The following is a 16,298-nucleotide window of genomic DNA, read 5'->3' as shown; positions in this document are numbered from 1 at the left end:
CTTTCTGTTTTCTTGTTTCGGAAATGCATTCATGACCCAGAATCTGTTTCAAAGAATACATAGCAAGCAGAGTCTAAATATGATTTAAAGTTGACAGAGGCTTCAGACTATGTTGATATGTATACAAGTACCAATGGGTTCTTAAAGGATAATCATATATGTTGATACACGTAGGTCTCTAGGCACTTCTGGTACTTCGGCCACTACCAAGAACACTACTTGGATTTTCAGAAACTCTATTTTACTGTTCTTAAATCACCTAGCAAAATTCTGAAACTCTATAAGAATAGGGAAGAAAAAAAATTCATCCACGAAATTCAAGTCCAATCAATCTGTGATGCCGCAGATTTTTGTGTCAATTTAGGTAATGCTCCTCGGTTGATCGTGTAGGAAACCTTTGACCACATATGAAAGAAATTTTTAACTTTTCGGCAAAAATACAAAAGATACAAGACATACTAAATGGATGGCAAACTAGAGATTTCTAGTGATACGGAAGGGAGATGACATAAAGGAGGTTATCACGGTCCCTTCAGCAAATATGAAGTTGAACAAACTTTTCTAGTAACTAGAATTCCATTGTTTTTTCTGTTCCATTTTCCAGGAGCTCTAGGCATCAACAGCATAAGCTAAGTACCGGCTGGGATGAAAATTAGTTCATCTGCAAACAAGAGTTCATTAAATTTGATGAACATTAAGTGAAAACTGAAAGAGCCATCTCCAGGAGCTCTAGGGAGGTATACAGTTTGCAGTATAATACAGTCTGACTAGAAACATTGTTGAGTATATTAGTTTCACATTTTTTACATTAGTCATTAGCTTACAAAGGTTAAATCAAATATACAACAAGAGACAGCTTTCAGGGGGGAAGGCAATTGCATGAGGAACACTAAACAAGATGACAGCAACAACAGTTGATTGGATACGAAACAATGATACCTTCACCAGGTTAAACATTGATATTTGCCTTATGCGAATAACACCTGCAGCATTTATTTTCTTTGTTGCCATTGAAACAATCTTATGGACCTGATAATAATCTACCCACATTCTGTTGATATGGGTTAGAAGAATGATTCAATGGTGTCGTCTCAAAGCTAAAGCCTTCACCTTGGTCTTCTCTAGATGCATATTGCTCCATGCCACTGTTAAAAGCACCATAATAGGGTGAAACTGATGTTGCTTGGACTATATTAGTGCGACCGGGACCAGCAATATTCGTCAGTCTTTGGAAAGGCTGAGTATCGGGTGCCTGCTGCCTCTCAAATGATCTATTTTCAGGACTCGAGTTAATGCCTACTCCAAGATCAAGGCTAATGGTGTCACTTTCTTCTGACCTAGTCCTCAACATGCTATTTAAAGCCATATTATGAATGGTGGTACCTGCTGTATCATGACTGTTACTTCTAGCAGCAGGTACATCATGGTTATGTTTTCCCTCGTATGTGGTTATTACCGCTTTTGGATCATGTGACGCCCTCTCCACATGTTTCCTTACCGGACATCCAGCATTCGTGCACTTGTAGTAACTCCTGCATGACATGACCAGGTTTAGAATCATCATAGATCTCAGACAAACCAGAAAATCAGATTCTCTAATAATCTAGACATAGTCATATCATGTAATTTTCATCCTCTACCAAAAGAATAATAATGATAATAATAGCGTAATCTTCATTTTTTATTGAAAAGGCAGGAAAGTTCATCGGGCAGCCAGGCAGGTTTTGAGTTAGCCATTCTGAAGGCAGTAACATATAATTTAAGGGTCAGCTAGAGTACACAAACTGTGGAACCAAAATCTCCATTAACCTCTCGCATGGGTCTAAGAGTCCCAACGGCCATTTTATTAGCTTCCCAAAATGAAGCATTACCATTGGGCAGACTGCTTCTTCCGAAGACCCCATACATACGAGCATCAGGCTCCGGTTCTTTGATCCCAAGGAGAGTCATTGCATCAGAAGTTCATGGAACTTCGTACAACTGGATTCAAGATATCGTCCTCCTTAAATTCAAGAAAAAGTTACAATGGCCTTTTAAAAATATATAGCACAAAGACAGAAGGAAAGACTATTTAGAACCTACCACGAGCTCTAGCGTTCTCGCCTTATTATTGATGTAACCCAGGATCTAGGTTAGCTTTCCAGGAATTAGAACTGGCAAACATATGGGCCATTAAAGTGCTAGGATTTCAATTATAAGCTGGTTTTGGTATCCTATGGGTATCATATGGGAGGGGTTGGGCATACTTCGAGATGGTTGAAAATTGCTGGATAACCTATGGGGTGAAAAAGTAAGATGGGAAGGGATTTCAAACCAAATAGGGTTCTAGAATACCCAAGGGTACCCTAGGATGGGATGGAAATGACTGAGGTCTTTGATATGTAGCTACAGGAAGGTAAGGGTTAATATGGTTATAGTTTGAGATACTAAATCATATCCTAGGTAGGATGTTGGGAAGGTAAATTAGGTTAAGACATTGTGGAATGGGAAAGGAAGGATTAGGGTTTGAGAGGTCTACAGTCAAGGGAAAACGAAGAGGAAGCTTGCAGTTTGGAGGGAAGGGGCAGGGGAGTCTTGCAGCCAAGGGGGAGGGGTGTTCTACTTATTCTTGCTGAATTCTTGAAAGAATCCCAAGATTCTTTCAAGAATCCTGATTTTCTCTTCTTCTTTCTTCTCTTCTCTTTTCTTTTCTGTTTCAGATCTGCTGCAAAGTTCAAGAAAGAGGTATATATATATATATATATATATACAAAAGGGGAAGAGAGGCTGCTGCTAGGGGAAGGAGGGTAGGTTTGCTGCCGCTGGGTCTGGGAAGGGAAAGGGAGGGGTTTGTTGCTGCTGCAAGAGGGAAAACGGGGGATGGGGTTGTCATGTGATGGAGGGGAAGGGTTGGGGGTGCAATGCGATGAAGGGGAAGGGGCTGCAGTTGGAATTAATGTGGGAATGCTGGACCTTCAAGTTGTATGCTGGAGTTGGGTTGTAATTGGCTGCTGAGAGCTTGGGGAACAAGATGGCTGCTGGAACTTGCTGAGTTTGCACACGAATCACTCTTCAGCCCAGACCCCACAGGGTTTCCTCCCCATGGCCCACACTTCTTGATTTTCTTGAACTCCAGACTGATTTTATTCACAATAAGAGGGGCTGTTTATAGCCTTACAACTTAAAACTGATTTGCAGTCAACTTGGACTCTAATTAACAAACTTGGATTCTAACTAATTAATCAGACTTGGAATCTCTAACTAGGGAATCCACTTAAGATTCGAATCCCCTTTACAAACTCAATACCAATTAAAGGAATCTCCCAACAATCTTGCAAAATAAATAGGTAATTATCCAGAAGGAATCCTTTTAAATTTGATTCTAACTGGGACTCTTGACTAGACTAAGACTCTAATCATATCTCATAAATACTGACCCAAATAAAAAAATAAAGGCAGATCTGTGACCCTTGGATCAGAGGGATTCAGGGGGATTCCAACCAGACCCCTCTTGAGCCCTAAAAGGGCTGGAAAATAACTAAAATACCCTGGGGGTATTTGGCCAGCTTTAAAATGGGCCATTTGGGTCTGGTTTGGGGCCCAATTAAGTGCTGGTCTCCAGGTTCTCATATTGCTACCAGTCTCATTAGTTCTTACAACCTTCTGTGTTTTAGAAGTTCTGTAGAGCTTTTCTTCTTGTAGTTGAAAAACATGAAACTGTGGCTTCTTATTTTATAGATCTACTGGCTGGCTGCATCTTGTGTGGATTACTCCACAACGTGAATCTCTCTTCTTCTTTTTTTGGGTGAATTAATAATATAAATTGAACTAAAAGAAGATACAAAAAATGAACCGATCAAGGAGGAAACCGGAAAGTAGAGGAGAGACCCCAGGAGCTAACAATGAGCCTAGCCCTTGGGGAATCAATAACATGGGGATGGGGGATAGAAGAAAGCCTAGATGATACATCAAAACAGATGGCCTTCCAAATCAAGTTCAAAGTACAAGATTTGGAGGTCCATCTCCTAAGGTTGCACTCCCACCACAAGTGGTGGATTATAGCTCCAAATACTAGCTTACCAACTTGGCCACAATTAGAGGATCCTGAACAAATTCTCAAGATCCAATTCCAATCACGAGCAAAGCCATAAGTACGCCTCGACCAAGGCCAAATGGAAGAGAGGGCTAAAGTCCAAAAGGATCGGGAGAAAGGACAAGAGAAGAATAGGTGGTCTAGGTCCTCAATACCCATATCACAGAAGATGCAGTTAGGATTTACCTGAATATGGCAATTGATGAGGAAGGTTTGGGTGGGGAGGGCAAGGTTGAGGGTTCTCCAAAGGGTGAGGGAGTGGCAAGGGATATGGCCTTTGAACCAAACTAAAGGAGCCCAAGGGACAGGAGGGGAGGAGGTTCGGATGAGGTTCCAAGATAAAGAGGTAGTGAAGGATTTAGTGGGCGAAGGGAGCCAAATGGTGAGGTCACGGGCAGATGGCATAAGGGGAGGGAGGGATTCCCAAACATGCATGAGGGTTGGATGGGGAAGGGGGGGGGGGCCAAGAACCATTAGTGATGAATGAGGATATTTAGGGATGTGGGTTTATGACCAAACGGGGACCAAGGAGGGGTACAAGATGCTCGATGGATGCCACGGATCAAGCCAGAAAGATATATATGACCCTAAGGAGATTTGGAACGAGATGGCAAGAAAGAGCTCGGGGACGAGGAGAATGAGCTTTCTCCAAACCCAGGAAGGGGTGGAGGTGATGGGGGTAGTCCAAATAGAGTCCAATTTGAGAAGGTGGGAATAGACCCAAGAGACCCAGATGGAGTCTTGCTTTGAGGCAATTTTCCAAATGAGTTTTAGAAGGTAGGCCATATTAATATCTTGGATACGGCATAAACCGAGTCCCCCTTCAGAAATTGGGCGGCAGATGACGGACCAGCTAATAGGGTGGAGAAAATGGGAGGATTCTTGGCCTTTCTAGAGGAAAGCACAAAAAAGGGATTTCATGGTGTGGATGGAGGATTTGGGAAGGGAGAAGATACCACACCAATAAAGGTAAGATGATTGGAAGACTAACCGAATAAGCACCACTCGACTGGCTAATGAAAGAAGTTTTCCTTTCCAGAGCTGGGAGTCTTTTTCTGATGTGATCCAACATCGGGGAGCAGTAGTGACGGGTGAGCCTACCATGGATGAGAGGAAGGACGAGATAGGAGACAGGGAAAGAGCTAGGTTTGAAGCCAGAGAGCAAGAGGAGGGAGGAGTGAGTAGAGTCTGAGACACCCGAGATGAAGATGGTAGATTTCTCGAGGTTGACACAGAGACCGGAGAGGGATTCAAAGGATGAAAGAGAGTCAAGGATCGAGAAGATTGAGTGATCCGTCTTGGAGAAGATCATGAGATCATCCACAAAGGCAAGGTGGATAAGCTTGAGGGATTTGCACTTAGGGATGGGGGAGATAAGAAGCTAATCGGTTTTAGATTGGATGATGCAGGAAAGAACTTCAAGGGCCAGGGAGAAGAGGTAGGGGGAGAAAGGGCAGCCTTAATGGATGCCAACCCTGGGAGAGAAGTACCCAGTGGGGATCCATTGGTGATGATGGAGAAATGAGGGGTGGAAATGCAAATTTCAATCCAATCGACAAAAGATGGGGGAAAGCCCATAGAGGAGAAAACCTCACTGATAAAGTCCCAGCGGATAGAGTCGAAAGCTTTATGGAGGTCTACTTTCAGAAGGGCAGAAGGGGAGTGGGCGACTCTATCAAAACCTCGACCAATCTTTGCATAGAGGAGGATATTGTTCGATATACTCCGAACAAAAATGAATGTTGATTGGTTGGCACTTACCAACGAGGACATGATTGGCTAGATCCGGTTAGCGAGAATCTTGGAGACGAATTTATAGAGGAGGTTGCAAAGGAAAATAGGCCGAAAATTAGAGAGGGATGAGGCTTTGGGCTTTTTGGGAATGAGACAAATGAAAATTTGATTGATGGACGAGAGTTGGGAGGGGTTAAGGAAGAATCTATAAATGGCCTGCACCAAGTCTTCCTCAATGAAGTCCCAAGTGGCCAAGAAGAAAGCCATACTAAAACCATCAAGGCCGGAGGCCCGATTGGCTTTGTGGGACCAAATAGCGGAGATGATTTCTTCCAAAGAAGGGATGGAGCGGAGAGAGCCTAGAATGTGAATCTATCTTGAAAGCATCCAAATAACATAAGGTAGATGAATTAAGTTACCGGTGGTATTGATTCCCTAATGACTTTCCTCCAAGGCTTCAATTTTCTGAGTTCTTTTACATCTGGCGAATGCCCTGCTTTCAGGGCTCTATGAGTAGAATTGATATTTGCCACTACAATGGATATGACACTCAGATCCTTCAAATATTTTGAGGTGTTAAAAGGCCCATCAAGTGAGGTCCTTCAATCTTAGTTTGAGGCTAATCCAAGCCTCTAAATTTCTACTGTACAAAATCTCCCAAAATCTGGTAAGTTGTTTCATATCCTGGTTTTTGGGTTCCTGATTCTTGTCCACTCATTGAATCATCATCATAACGTGGACTTGATACAGTAGTCTGCCATCACTGTCCAGGTTTGCGGCCCTATCCAACTGTTTGACTACTAGTGGACTTCTGTATCTGACCAGGGTTGTCTTTTATGGTTGGTACTGTAGTTATTATAGATATCCATGTTTGAGATGCTGTATCTGAAAGATCTGTGGTATTTTATTGGTGACATTTATAGACCAGCCTACGGCGTTCAACATATATTAATTTCAATAAGGATTGAACATGCATTTTCAAAAATACTAGCTTGGAGAAAGATGGGACACCTCAGTCTGGAGAACACCTAAACAATGATGTTGGAAGGCTCAATCAACAGCAACCACGTGTTTGCCAGCAAGAATGCTGTCCCCCCCCCCCCCCTTGATTTGAGCAAGATATAGTCAAAAATGGAGAGGAAGGTCAACGGCTCTGCAACTCTTGGTTGCCAAATTCTGTCGAGTTTATGACTTTATAATGTCAAAATTAGAAAGACCCTCAATTTACTGGAACTTCAGAAGATACTGAAATTATAGTCAGGCCTATTTCACACTAACATGACGATTCACTGACCTCAAGATACCCCAAATCTTACAAAATTTTGAAACATGCTGCTAATAGTTCTATCGTCATTATAACTGGCTCCTCCACACCTATCTTAGGTTTTGGAAGTGTTTCTCCCACACCTTCCCTTACACTACTAACATTAGTTCTACACCTTGCTCACTTTCCTTTCAATCTTTTATCCCTAAAGTTTAAGATGTAAACCGGTTTCACAGGGCCTAGGGTTACTTCCCCAAACCCTAAGACCCCTAATTCAAACCAGGGTTACTTTGGTAATTTCACGCATTTTCATGGTGTCTTAGATCTGGATCCCATTGAGTCCAGTTTGTGTCAGGACCCTAGATTTATTTTTGTTTTCACATTTGGGTTAGTGTTTTGGGAGTTACCGCAGAGTCCTTGTTCAGGTTTGTTCCCAGTTGTGTTGGAGTTGCCTAATTCAAGTCTACTTTTTATTAGGATTCTGTATCTACTTTTAGAATCCTAATTGGGTCCCTCTTAGAGTAAGTTATGATAGAGTCCTTGTTTATGTTGGAGGTTGTTAGGCAAGTTAAGAGTGTAAGTCGGTTTGAAGTCACTCAGGTTTGCTAATCAGTCTTATTTTGAGGCTATAAATAAAGCCTCCTTACTTTGCAATTGACAAGTTGAATTGAATAAAAATTCTGAGTTTCGAGGAAATCCCAATTATGGCTTTCTTGGTAGGGCCACGGCAGATTAAGAGTTCATCTTCTTCAATTACAGCAGCGATTCAACCTTAACAGCAGCTTTCCTTCTTTCAAAAGTAAGTAAACCTCACCCCAGCCCCTCCCTAACCCCTTCCTCCTCCTAAGCTACCCGCAAGTCCCTCCCACCTTGCTTCTTCCCTGTGGCAGCACTATACCCCCTCCCTTGTAACGCCAGATCTCCTAAACCTATCAACCCCTCCCTTCCCCTATAGGACCACATCATTCCCCTTCCCTAATCCCTACTGTTAGTATCATAAAAAGCCCTTCATCCATTAGGTTCTAATATTTATGCAACTCATCTTCAATCTCTAGAAAAACTAACTCTAGTTTCAATAGAACTCCTATATCTTCTAAACCCTAACACCAATCACCTCACCCTCTTAGGATTAGCTTCCCTATCCCCTCTATCATTCTCAATCCCAACCCTAGCCCATTCCAAGAATCCCTACTCCTGTAGGACTCTTCAAATCCATCCTAAACCCACTAGGACTGATCTATACCTATTAGAATTAATTTGAAAACATAAATCACCAACAACAGCAGCCACTTCCCAAGCCCAACCAAAACTCTAAAACATCATTCCCAAAGCCCTAACCTAGAATCATAATCCTGGAATTACAGTTCACCAGTATCCGAACCTTAAACCCTTTCATCGTCAATGCCAGAGCCTCTTGAACTCAAACCTAAACCCTAATTCCTCCAAGAAATCTTCTATAAGACTGCTGGTTCCTTGAGAGAGGATCCTAGAGTGAGCCTAAATCTAGGACAACATCATTACAAGCTAAACCCTAGAATTTGGTTCACATCATAAAGCCTTGACTTGTTTTTTAACCTTTACCCCTGCCTCTTGTGTTTTCTAGGATCCCCACACAAGGAAGACGATTAGGAGATGATATGAGCTAAATGGGATTTCACTATCTAGATATGCTGCCCCAATTGTTCCCTTTGATAATGGCATCTCTACGTTTCATTGGACTGTTGTCATCTAGGTCATCCTTCCTTGGCTAGATTGCAACTTTTATTTCTATCATTTAAGTCTCATCTAAATTAAACCGAGGCGTGTGAGTTAGGGAAGCATCATCGTGCTACCTATCTTCCTCGCTGTCACTACTCGTAGTGTCTTTATTTTCTTTAGTTCACTTTGATACTTGGGGTCCTTGTAGAGTTAGCAATAGGCATGGGTTTAGATACTTCATTACTTTTGTGGACAACTTTTCTCATCTCACATGGTTGTACCTCTAAAAGGATCGAACCGAGTTTTTATCTATATTCAACAGTTTATTAATGAAATAAGACTCAATTTTCTTTACCAATTAAAGTTCTTCAATCTGATAATGCTGGGTTTGTTCAACATGATATATCTACTTTTTGCAATTCTTTTGGCATGATTCATCAAACCAGTTGTCCTCATATTCAACAACAGAATGGAGTTGTTGAGCGCAAGAATCGTCACCTTCTAGAGGTTGCATGAGGCCTCTTGCTTCATATGAATGAACCTAAGAGGCTAAGAGTTCCAACTGTGACAGTGCTTTGATAACATGTTATCTGACTAACCGACTGCCCTTGACTTTTTGCTTTCTGACAAGTCCCCTATTTCCATTGTTTAACCTAATGATGAAACCTTCTCTGTCCCTCCTAAAGTGTTTAGTTGCAGCACTAAAAACCAAGGAATAGCAGCCCAGAACTAGAAAGAACACATTAAAAATCGATTTCTGCAGAGTACAGAAGAGGTCAACAGATTAGGGTAAGGTAACTCAAGTCGATCCATGTTCTGGGTCTTCAGCACAAAGTAGTAGATCAGTAAAGGTCAAATTACATAAAACCAATCAAAAACATACTAGTTGCAGCAATAGGTGGCTGCACACCAAGAGAAGGAAAAAGTGGTCTCTTAGAAGACCTAAGACCTCAATTTGAAGAACTTTGGTTTGACTATAAGAGCTTTAATACCATGTGAGAAATCTGACTCTAATAATGAGAAGAAGTGAAACTTCTAGTGATTCTGGAAAGACTTTCCAAAATCACAGGCCCTTTATTTATAGGCTGAAATTACAAGAAATCAGAACAGAATATTCTGTCCCCAAAAAAGAAAGTCAAAAGGTGGGGGAGAAAAAGGAAAAAAAAAAAAAAAAAAAAAACAGAGTTTCTCGAAAGTAGAAACTACAGCACTGTCAGAATCAGACATTCAGAACCAGTTCTCAATCCACGAACAAAAACTCAATCTGTAGCTATCGCAAACCTCAACAAAAAATGTCTTGTTATTGGCTGCTGATTTGAGAATTCAAATCACAACTGCATTAGGCTCATTTGACCTGCTGCAAGCACCCGGGTTTTCTCCTCTCTACTCCATCAGATTCTTCTTCCTTCTTTCTATTGTCGTAGACTCGTAGGTATTGGTTTCCTAGTACTAATTTTGTTACAGCTTCCATGTAAACAGTGTGGAAAAGCAATATTTTACAAAAACTAAGATTGTCTGCTGTTTCTTTTGACATAAAATCCAAAGAATGACATTGAAAGACAAGGACTTTCTTGTAAAAGTAATCATCTGAGTGGAAATTTACAACAATACAGCACTTAGCTTCACATAGGATCAACAATATTAGCATATACCTTGGATTTGGGTTTCCTTTCACTACTTTCTGTCCATACTTGCGCCAGCGGTATCCATCATCCAGAATATCAACCTCACTTAGAGTTTGTACAACCACACGTGGTTCTCGAGTTGGTTTGCCCATTGGAGCAACATCTAAACAACTAATGTCCTTTTTTCTGCGTAAAGTTTGTTCCAACAAGTTAAAAATGTTAGCTCAATGACGAACCAACTCGGGATATTTAATCAGAATCTAGATCGTACTAAACACACCTGCGCTTTGACTCAGGGTCATCGTCGTCATCATCGTCGTCAGCCTCATCATCAATCCTGTTTGATTCTGCAGCTGCACCCTCTACATCATCATCACTTGCTGTGATGGGAGAGAGCTCATGTGTACCATTTGGCTCAATCTGACGAGATGTCTGGCCATGAGCATTGGATGATTTGTCTTCAAATATGCATATCAAGAAGGGAAGAACAATATCAAGTAATATATTCACTGAAAAGCGTAAAAATTCTGAATCAACAGCATAGATTCTTAAATCACCTTCTGTGCCAGTAAAAGAAGAAAACCTATCAGGTCTTTCTTCATGGATGGACAATGTCATACCAACTCCTGAGCGACGGCTAGGTAGGGGTTTAGGATGATCATGGCTACCCTTATATATAATCTCTGTAATCTGTCCATCATGAGATCGTTCCAATTGCTTTTTCACTTGGCAATTAGGATGTGTACATTTGTAATAACTTCGAGGAAATTCACTTCCTTTCACATGTTTCTGTCCATACTTTCTCCAGTTATATCCATCCTCTGCCAAGGTCGAAGGATTGGAGCCTTTATGATCTGACTGAAATGCCTGGAGCCCAGTATCTGATGCTTGTTTCTGTGGGAATTCACCAGTGACTTGCATGGATACATTGTCCCTGGAATTAACCAATGGAACTGGTGGGTTTGGTGCATCCACAGATAGTTTCAGTTCATTTGAGGAGGCTGTCACACTCTCATTTTCAACTGAAAATGGCTTCCCAGATAATGACTGAGACTGACATTGACGTTGGACCTGTATAAATGGCTCAGACTGCTGGTACTTTGGGCCTGCAGGAGCCTTAGAAGCAATAAAAAAAAATTAAAAAGTAAGGTAATTGAAACCTGAAAAACATGTCCTGAGGTATTTTTCAACCCAGAAAATTCTAATAAAACTACTAACATACAAAATGCTATAAAAAAACATATGCATTTACTATCCACAAAGGAGCAGGTTTCCTATAAATGCAATCCTTGAAATGAAACTCTCCCACCAAAAATACTGAGTTTGATAATACCTCAACCCCCAAATATACCTCTGCCTGTTTGGGGGTTGAGGTGTTGATGGTATCTAAGGTCTAATTAGAGAGGACCTATTCATGAACAACTTACATCTGACGTGATGCCCTGGATGGGCAGTGTTCAGATCTTGGTCTTACAAGATACTGTAAAAATCTCAGTTTTGTGAAGTCTCAGGACAAGATGCTGAGACGTTCGACAATACAAGATTTGTATGATATCTTGGTCCAGATCTTGGTATCTCAACAAAATCTTGGTTATATATTGACTTGACTGGCTATAGAAAGGCAGTTTTTGCAAGATCTCGGACCCAACTTCTTCTCTCAATCTGCTGTGAAAGGAAAACACCTCCAAGTGAGAGCTTTAGTGCATTTTTAGGGCATATCTCACATCAACCAAAAGATTAAAGCCTCAAAATTCAAGATTGAAGCTCCAGGATTAAAGGTAGGAGATCCAAGAACAGTTCCAGCCAGACATCCGTTTCTGTACTAGCTACCCTCAAATGGTAAGACTTGATACCCACTCACACTTGGCGACCCGATGCCAAAGGCTTCTGCAAAAGCAGAGTCCGGCTTTTCCTACGCAGTCTTACCTGAGCAATTTTTGCTAAGAGGTGTTTTGATGCCTTCACCTCAGCGCTACAACTGTGGTCCATCAACCATTGCACACTTACACTTAAATCTGTTTAATCTTACGCACTTACACCCGTATTTTAATCTATGTCTCTTTCTCACAGTTATTGACAAACCATTAAACCATCACTGCTTTATGATTATGAACACGATGCCTAACGCTTAAATGAATTATAGTTTGCTTTTTTATTTCTAATGCTTAATAAAGTAATTAATTCCTAATGCTTAGTGGTTTATGGCTTGATTCTTTTTAATGTGGAATAGCCAAGGATAGAGCTAACCCACACTGTACACTAACAACTTATGGTCCAATGTCAAGGTAACATTTTGAATTTAAACTTGTAACAATTAATGTTTCCATTGTTTTCAAAAGCCTTAAAATAGGAGGAATGTCAAGTTTTAGGACCTATCTTGGGAAATAGCCATTGAAATCCACCACCAAATCAAGATGGGAAAAATACAGCAACTTGCCAAAATCTCACTGGAACTCAATTTCATGACCTGGTGAAACCGAGACTTAGAACCTTCCTAGACATTGTCCCATAATTAAAGTTAAAAGAGACTTTTTATACGTTGTCAAGCTTTAGATTCTTCAAAAATAATTGGTTCTAGTTCTCAACAAAGCGACTCAAACTGCTAAATCTAATTTTGATCACCCACACAAATGATGTTTCATCCTTTCCAATTCAAACGGTGTTCACCCCTTTTTTTAATTTCTATTTTTGTATTACCCAAAAATAGAAAATGAAAATTTCAAACTCAGATCTACAACAAATCTAGCCATCAAAACTATCTCAAACTTTAGGGATCATCCCCATATATCATTACCAAAGTTCTCTCCAAGTTTCACTCTATTCAAATCATCCCATATCTCAAGAGCATGCCCATGCATCCTACAGTTCTAAACCCTTCCAGCAGATTTCAGACACCATTTCTTTTTAAGTCAGAAGCAAGTCATCTACAGACACCTCTAATCCTATTGATTCCCCAAGAAACATGAATATAGTTTTCCTATGCATGGGATTTTAAGACCCGGTATTGGATATATCCACAACCGGTGCTGAACTATAGTGGCCCATATCAGACAGATTTTCCCCTAGATTCAATTAAAAGTTATCTTTTACCCTTAAACCTTACTAATGCACCAACGAGGAGTTGGTGACGATTTGGTATTGGTCCCTGCTGATAAAGATAAAAATCCAACAACCCAGTCAAATGACTCAAATCTGATACCAACTCCTTAAACCATGGTCATGTGGCTGCCTCTCTTTATTGCTCCCTTTGCATCCACTCCCCGAGGAGTGAGTTTTGCTCTGTTTTGCTAGCTGGAAACCTGATTCATTTTCTAAGTTCCACCCCTACCTCATTCATTACCAGCACTCAAACCTCTCTTTTGGAAAAAGAAGTGTCCCGGTAATGACCAAGTATAGAGCTGCTACCTAATAAATTTTACTCTTTTTTTATCTGATAGCAATAAGATAATAATTTACTTGCCAAGAAAATTTTGCGACTTGGAAATTTCAATGGACTATAACCTGTGCCATTTACGGTTAGGGATGCAAGATATGTAGAACAATCAATCAATCAAATTAATTGAAGAATATATAGTTTTGAAGAAAACAGCATAAAAGTTTTCAGCTGCCAGAGCTTTTATTCATCAACAAATCAATGAATAGGCATTTACCAAAGTTCCCAACGATGATAGGCAGGACCCCGAGATCTCTCTAACATGAGGTTTAAACTCAAAGTCAGCAGATGCTCTCTCACTGTTAGCATTCTCATCGCTGGTGTCTGTTGTAGGAGAAAATGTGACAGGACAAGCAGAAGAATGCATTATTTGAGGCTTGGAAAAGCTCCCGGTAGTTGGGGAAGGCTCTACCTGCAAAACAAGATGTGAAAATTTGTAGAAGTAATTGACTAGGAAAACTTTCTTTTGGCTACTGAATCATGAATGAAATTCAGAGATGTAAAATAATGGAATCAGCAAGTTTATTCACTTTTGTGGACCTAAGAGCATCATCACAAGAAGATTGAGTGGAACATTAACATCAATACTGTATCAACAAAAAACATGGGGGATAAAGGAAAAGTAAAGAAATAGAGATACAACGGTGTGGCATCTCAAAAAACCGGTCAGTAATCCCTTTTGCTGACAGTAAGAAGAACTAAGACAGCCTTCCAGGAAAATGGATTTTTTAACAAAAAGGAAAGAAAAAAAATTCACTATATGCAGTATTGCAATCAAAGGTAGAGATATATAACCGACTGAACACATACATAGGATGATTTCTAACAAATATGAAAGGCCTGTAATCATAATACACTACCTATTTGCCCTCTCCATCTTTTGGGATACTCCTGAATAAAATCTCTTACTCAGTGTATTTCAATAAGGATAACCAAACCCCTATTCACAAAAAGTCACCACTTCCCCTTGTTGATACAATACCACGGTTGTGCCAAGACACACAGGAGATGCATACCGTGGAAGAAGGTGATCGATTTGAGAGAGAGAGACGGATTCTTAATACAAGTCAATACAAAGGGCAGATATTTAAAAATGTCCGACCATACTATACCGGCATAAAGGAACAAAAACAGAATAGCGTAAAGCAAACATCAGAATCTAACTAATGGCCTCAGCTGAAATCCACCAACTTTTCAGAGTTCACAATCCAAAAGGAAAAACGAAACTAACATATAATTAAATCATTAATCAGTACCCACAACCAGATTCCCATATAATGACCACGACCAAAACAAGAATTCGAATCCTCAATAATTTATGATGAGATTCGCTTAACACTGGCACCCTATGATTACGTTCCATCAACAAAGAAGAAGCTCGGGAATATTTCTTAAAAGAACTAGTCTCTGTGAACATTGGGGTTGCGAGTTTGTGAGATAACTTAAAAATCTAAATCTTTAGATCATATAAGTTAGAAATGAAAAGCTTTTCCAACTAAGACTAAGATAACGAAATTAAAGTAGTATAAGCACAAACCTTCATATTGGAGAGAAGAACAGGGGAATCAAGCAAAGTAGTAGGGCTCAAGCCTGGAGGGATCGTCAAACACGGCGACCGCGTAATTGGGAGTCTGGCCGGTGACATCAATTTATATCTAGCAGCAGCGTTGGATCCAGCAACGGTAAAAGTAGTGCAATCCGATCTAAAAGGAATTTGGGTTGCTTTCGTATCGTCGCCATTAAAGACGTGAGTAGAAGCCGAAACAAAACCGTTTTCTCCATTAGAACCCTCAAATCGAAGCTCAGAAGTAGCAGATCCTTCTTCATGAGTGTCTATTGTTGAATATTCCAGTTCAAACTTGACATTCTCATCCATCATCAAGTACAGAATATGGTGTGAGAGACAGAAGTGGGTGGGTGGTGGTGGGGAGAGAGGTTTTTCTTTCTCCCTCTCTCTGTATGTGATTCGATTCGAAAGAGGAACGATGGTGGATGGGATCTCGTCGTCGTATGCGCGCTTGCAAGGGTATTTTTGGTAGTTTATGTTCAGGTTGAGTGTTCTTGTATTCTAGTCATTCACTCATGACAAGACACAGTACTTTCTCGCTGTCACTGATTGAAGAGATCATCTGGCAAAATTATCCCCAAATTTTATCTTTTTTGACTCAAAGGTCCTCGTTGCTCCCCAGTTCCAACTCCAGCTTGGCTCACACGGCACTATTGGACATTTGGACTTAGTGTGGGTCCCACATTATTTTTCTTACATGAATAAATTTTATATAAATCCTGATATTTCATGTGAGTATCAAAAGATAATCTGCTGAGTAGATTGAACGGAGAGAATCTGGACTCCATTTAGACTCTCCTCATCGTATCAGTGTTAGTCTAAGAAACTAGTGACCGATGTGAATCGATAATAGTTATAACAGTTATTAATTCAACCGACCTCACACAGATCCCGAAGTTTTCCCA

At 40.5% G+C, this 16,298-nt stretch overlaps 1 protein-coding gene across 3 annotated transcripts; it reads right to left on the bottom strand.

Annotated features, from left to right (window-relative positions):
* Window positions 1-192: 192 nt before the first annotated feature.
* LOC149002938 (putative WRKY transcription factor 20) lies at window positions 193-15,843 on the bottom strand. Of its 3 annotated transcripts, XM_089138927.1 has the most exons (7): window positions 15,364-15,843; window positions 14,044-14,238; window positions 10,951-11,509; window positions 10,674-10,851; window positions 10,421-10,579; window positions 1,384-1,532; window positions 193-1,296 (listed from the first exon to the last, which is right to left on the bottom strand). In XM_089138927.1, exons 1-7 carry the CDS (start codon window positions 15,703-15,705, stop codon window positions 1,022-1,024), a joined length of 1,857 nt encoding a protein of 618 aa, XP_088995053.1. In that variant the 5' UTR covers window positions 15,706-15,843; the 3' UTR covers window positions 193-1,021. The 3 variants fall into 3 exon arrangements, with proteins under 3 accessions (XP_088995053.1, XP_088995054.1, XP_088995052.1); XM_089138928.1 differs by lacking the exon at window positions 15,364-15,843 and adding an exon at window positions 14,687-15,355 and having other exon boundaries at window positions 221-1,532; XM_089138926.1 differs by having other exon boundaries at window positions 222-1,532.
* Window positions 15,844-16,298: the final 455 nt, after the last annotated feature.

The sequence above is a fragment of the Hakea prostrata genome, chromosome 10, assembly GCF_041222555.1.
Source record: "Hakea prostrata isolate BN-2017 chromosome 10, UWA_Hpros_2, whole genome shotgun sequence".
Lineage (NCBI taxonomy): Eukaryota > Viridiplantae > Streptophyta > Magnoliopsida > Proteales > Proteaceae > Hakea > Hakea prostrata.
Note: the sequence above shows the minus strand (reverse complement) of the source record. Positions and strands in the feature narration are given on the sequence as shown.